This window comes from Rhinopithecus bieti, unplaced genomic scaffold, assembly GCF_001698545.2.
Source record: "Rhinopithecus bieti isolate Rb0 unplaced genomic scaffold, ASM169854v2 scaffold_42772, whole genome shotgun sequence".
NCBI classification, from domain to species: domain Eukaryota; kingdom Metazoa; phylum Chordata; class Mammalia; order Primates; family Cercopithecidae; genus Rhinopithecus; species Rhinopithecus bieti.
The window spans coordinates 287,631-292,795 of NW_016818842.1; the positions used below are offsets into that span (position 1 = coordinate 287,631).

General features: G+C 52.1%; 1 protein-coding gene across 2 annotated transcripts in view; it reads right to left on the reverse strand.

Annotated features, from left to right (window-relative positions):
* The window catches only part of IFT22 (intraflagellar transport 22), a 7,549-nt gene extending 4,060 nt beyond the window's left edge, over positions 1-3,489 (reverse strand). Inside the window, exons 1-2 of one of the 2 annotated variants that reach the window (XM_017857684.1) lie at positions 3,335-3,489; positions 321-397 (exon numbers count right to left, since the gene is read on the reverse strand). In XM_017857684.1, the coding sequence (XP_017713173.1) occupies positions 321-397; positions 3,335-3,391 (134 nt within the window). In that variant the 5' untranslated portion in view covers positions 3,392-3,489. The remainder of the gene's footprint in view (positions 1-320; positions 398-3,334) is intronic. The other variant, XM_017857685.1, reaches the window with a different exon arrangement.
* Between the last annotated feature and the right edge of the window lie 1,676 nt (positions 3,490-5,165).

Here is a 5,165-nt window from a genome sequence, read left to right on the forward strand (position 1 = left end):
AAAAAAAATTTTTTTTTGAGACAGGGTCTCACTCTGTCACCCAGGCTGGAGTGCAGTGGTACAATCATAGCTCACTGCAGCCTCCAACTCCTGGCCTCAAGCAATCCTGCTGCTTCAGCCTACCGTGTAGCTGAGACTACAGACACATGCCAACTTACCTGGCTAATGTTCTATTTTTAGTTGAGATGGGGTCTCCCTATATTGCCCAGGGCTCAGGCAATCCTCCCACTTTGACCTCTGAGAGCGTTGGGATTAGAGGCATGAGCCTCCCTGCCCAGCCAGTTGGGCACTCTTGGGGATACAGATTTGTCAGGGCTCACCTCACTCCTTGGGTTGGGCTGTATTCAGTGATGTCAGAAGATTCTGTCAGAAAGTTGGCCAAAACAGTTTTTCCACTCTGTGAAAATGAGTGCAAATAAAGGTCTTTGTTTAAAGGCAGAAAAGGAAACCGAAAAAATCACCCCAAGAGGTGGCCTGGAAGCTGGTGCAGTGCAGTATAGGTCATCGGCACCCTGAGATCACTGGGGTGGTTATGACCGCACTGTCTTGCTCTAGTGCAGTGGGCACAGCCTGGTCTGGGGCCCAAGGAGCATGGGATTAAGTTCTTTTTTTTTTCGAGACAGAGTTTCACTCTTGTTGCCCAGGCTGTGATCTAGGCTCACTGAAACCCCCGGGTTCAAATGATTCTCCTGCCTCAGCCTCCCAAATATTTGGGATTATAGGCGCCCACCACCACGCCCAGCTAACTTTTGTATTTGTAGAACAGATCCAGGTTTCACCATGTTAGTTGGGCTGGTCTCGAACTCCTGACCTCAGGTGATCCATCTGCCTGGGCCTCCCAGAGTGCTGGGTTTACAGGGATGAGAAACTGCGCCCGGCCAAGGAGTTCTTTTACGTCACAGAGAAGATCAAAGTGAGCCTGGGGACTCGTGGCTAGCTGTCTTATAATCTCACATGGAGCAGTTTGTCCATCTGGATTATATGAGTAATACACATTGCTTTTTTTTTTTTGAGACAAGGTCTTGCTCTGTTGCTCAGGCTGGAGTGCAGCAACATGATCACAGCTCACTGCAGCCTTGATCTGTAGGGCTCCAGTGATCCTCTCGCCTCAGCCTCCTGAGTAGCTGGGACTACAGATGCGTACCACCATGCCTGGCTAATTTTTGTATTGTTTGTAGAGATGGGGTTTCCCTATGTTGCCCAGGCTGGTCTGGAATGCCTGGGCTCAAGTGATCTCCCCACCTCAGCCTCCCAAAGTGCTGGCAGGTGTTAGCCACTGTGCCTGGCCTAAGACTTCTACCGGTTTTATTTATCTTTTTAGATGTAGTTTCGCTCTTGTTGCCCAGGCTGGAGTGCAATGGCGCGATCTTGGCTTACTGCAAACCCTGCCTCCGGATTCAAGCGATTCTCCTGCCTCAGACTCCCGAGTAGCTGGGATTACAGGCATAGCGCCCCATGCCCTTACAGGAAAAGGGCTAATCTTGTATTTTTAGTACAGATGCGGGTTTCACCATGTTAGTCCCAGGCGTGGTCCCGAACGTCCTGACTACTGATCCAACTGCTTTGGCCTCCCAAAGTGCGGGCTTACAGGAGTGATCCACCGTGCCTGGCCACCTTTTTTTTGTTTTGTTTTTTTTTTTTTTGAGGCGGAGTCTTGCTGTGTCGCCCAGGCTGGAGTGCATTGGCGGGATCTCAGCTCAACTGCAAGCTCCGCCTTCCCAGGTTTACGTCATTCTCACTGCCTAGCCGTCGCCGGAGTAGCTGGGGACTACAGACGCCAGCCACCCTCGCCCCGGTTAGTTTTTTGCTATTTTTTTTTTTAAGTGGAGACGGGGTTTCACCGTGTTAGCGCAGATGGTCTCGATCTCCTGACTGTGTCGCCCGTCTCGGCCCTCCCCAAAGTGCTGGGATTACAGGCTTGAACAGGCCACCGCGCGCCCGGCTTCTTTTTTTCTTTTAACGCATTTAGCTTATTAAGTCATCTCAGCTTTATTTCTGTGGATGATGTGAAGTTTACATGTAGATGTGATCCCCACTAACCACAGCCCCAACACACACTATTAATAGCCAATGGTTCCAGGACCATTAGTAAACACGCCCAGGCCTCGAGCAATGACTCACCACTTGTAATCCCAGAACTTTGAGAGGCTGAGGCAGACGCCTTTTGAGCCCCAAGATTGGAGACCAGCCAGGGTGCTAATGCAACATAGCAAGATCGTTGTCCTCTAAATAATTAACAATTAAGCAGGGCGTGGTGGCCTCAATCCCTTTTCTTTTTTTTTTTTTGAGACGGACGTCTCGCTCTGTCGCAAGCTGGCAGTGCGAGTGGCCGGATCTCAGCTCACTGGTCAAGCTCCGCCTCCCGGGTTCACGCCATTCTCCTGCCTCAGCCTGCCCGAGTAGCTGGACTACAGGCGCCCGCCACCATCTGCCGGCTCGGTTTTTTTGTACTTTTAGTAGAGAGGGGTTTTCACCCGTGTTAGCCAGGATGGTCTCGATCTCCTGACCTTGCGTGATTTGCCCGGCCTCGGCCTCGCCCAAAGTGCTGGGATTACAGGCTTGAGCCACCGCGCCCGGGCTGCTCATCTTTAATCCCAGCACTTTGGGAGGCCGAGGCGGGCGGATCACTTGAGGTCAGGAGTTAGAGACCAGCCTGGCCAACAAGGTGAAAACCCATCTCTACAAAAAATACAAAAATTAGCCAGGGGTGATGGTGTGGGCCTGTAATCTCAGCTACTCAGGAGGCTGAGGCAGGAGAATCGCTTGAACCGGGGAGGCGGAGTTTGCAGTGAGCCAAAATCATGCCACTGCACTCCAGCCTGGGTGACAGGGAGAGACTAGTCGGGCGTGGTGGTGCACGCCTGTAGTCCCAGGTACTCAGGAGGCTGAGGCAGGAAGACTGCTTGAGCCCAGGGAAGTCGAGGTTGCAGTGAGCTATGATCACACCACTGCACTCCAGCCTGGACGACAGGGCGAGAATCTGTCTCAAACAAAAGTCCAGACCCACAGACGCATTCATTAGGGGGATCCCGGAGGCAAGAGAAAGAGTCACGAAATCTAGGCTGTGGTTTCAGTGATGCCACTCAGTACCTTGGGCCTTCGGGGCTCATTAACACCGGGCTCGCCTCCACTACCTCCTCCGGGTAGTGGTTGGAATCAAGGTCTGAAAGCACGGAGTTCGCGGAAAGGGCAGGGGCGCCAGCCGGGATGGGCGCGGTGGGCCCGGGTTCCCGCCTCCTGGAGCAAGCTGCAGACCAGACGGGTGGGGACCTGCGCTCGCTCAGGCCCCGAGGCCCGCTCCCCGCTCCCTCTGCCGCGCCGGGCCGGGACTCACCTCGCAAGGCCCCACGAAGAGGATCTTGGCCTTCAGCATCGTTGTCCGCCGCGGCATAGCAGGCCCGAGCCCACCGGAGCCGGCGCGTTAGAGCAGTGAGCTCCCTGGTCGCTTTCGTTTCCATGGCGACGGCGAGCGACCCGCAGGGGCCGACGGGACTCGGCCACTTCCGGCGCGCGGGGCGGAAAGTGGGCGCGTCTGTGACTGGGTGGGGGTCGGAGAGAAGTCACAAAGCGCGGGTTGCAGACGCGGTTCTGCAGGGTTGGCCTCTTTTTTGAGATAGGGTTTCACTCTGTCGCTCAGGCTGGAGGGCAGTGGCGCGATCTCGGCTCACTGTAGCCTCCAACTTCTGGGCTCAAACGATCCTTCTGCCTCAGCCTCCCGAGTAGCTGGCGCTACAGGCACACGCCATCACGTCCGACTAATTTTTAAAATTTTTGTATTTGTAAGACCGGGTTTTGCTATTTTGCCCAGGCTGTTTTCGAACTCCTGGGCTGAAACGATCCTCCCACCTCCACCTTCCCAAAATTCTGGGACTGCAGGCCCGTTCCATCCGTCTCGGTAGAGACGCGGAAAGCAAGACTCCAGGAGGGGGCGGAATGGCCGTTTCCAAATTTTTATTTCTCCCAATAATCTCGAGAGCTCAGACAGGACATACAAGAGCCAAGCTGGCCTTGGAACTAGGCCTTGACTCCTTTATCACTGTGGCATGATATCACTGTGGCCGTCCACTTGGGAGCCAATTTATCATAGCTGTGACCCAGCTTTAAAAAGATAAGGTGAAAGTTTGGTTTCTGTAAAAGGATTCACCACTCACTATCATTCGTCTGACCTAGGAGAAACCAGAGATGATGGCTGGAATCCTTTAGTCAGTGCAGGTGTCTAGAAACATTGCTGCTAAATTCAATTAGGTCTGAAAATGGAGTCAAGTCAGAATTTCGGATAAGGCCATGATATTAAATGTCTATGTGCCGAGAGTGCCGGTGCAAAATATTCTGGCCCACAAAGGGCTGACGTGACAAAAATTCCTTGCCAACCCACTATCAAATCTTTAACCTTCGGTAACATAGTTACCTAGTCTTTGTATTGAAAAGAACTGCTTGGCCTGCCTCCATGGCCCAGGCCTGTAATCCCAGCACTTTGGGAGGCCGAGGCTGGTGGATCGCTTGAGGTCAGTAGTTCGAGACCAGCCTGGCCAACATGGTGAAAACTGTCTCTACTAAAAATACAAAAATTAGCCGGGTGTGGTGGCATGCACCTGTAATGCCAGCTACTCAGGAGGCTGAGGCAGGAGAATCCCTTGAATCAGGGAGGCAGAGGTTACAGTGAGCCAAGATGGCATCACTGTACTCCAGCTTGAGTGACAGAGCAAGACTCTGACTCAAAATAAATAAATAAAAATACATAACTGCTGAGTGAACATTAAGGAAGAGTTCTCAATTTCAACATGTCGTTGATTGATTAAATTAATATCTTTCTTCTTTTCTTTTCTTTTTTTTTTTTTGAGACAGGGTCTTGCTCTGTTGCCCAGTCTGGAATGCAGTGGCGTGATCTCGGTTCACTGCAACCTCTGCCTTCTGGTTTCAAGTGTTTCTCCTGCCTCAGCCTCCCGAGTAGCTGAGATTACAGGTGCACGCTACCACGCCTGGCTAATTTTTGTATTTTTAGTAGAGGCGGGGTTTTGCCATGTTGGCCAGGCTGGTCTCAAACTACTGACCTCATGATCCGCTTGCCTCGGCTTCCCAAAGTGCTGGGATTACAGACATGAGCCACTGTGCCCAGCCAGTCCTCATTTTAAAAGGTATCCTTTTTTTTTTTTTTTTTTTTTTTT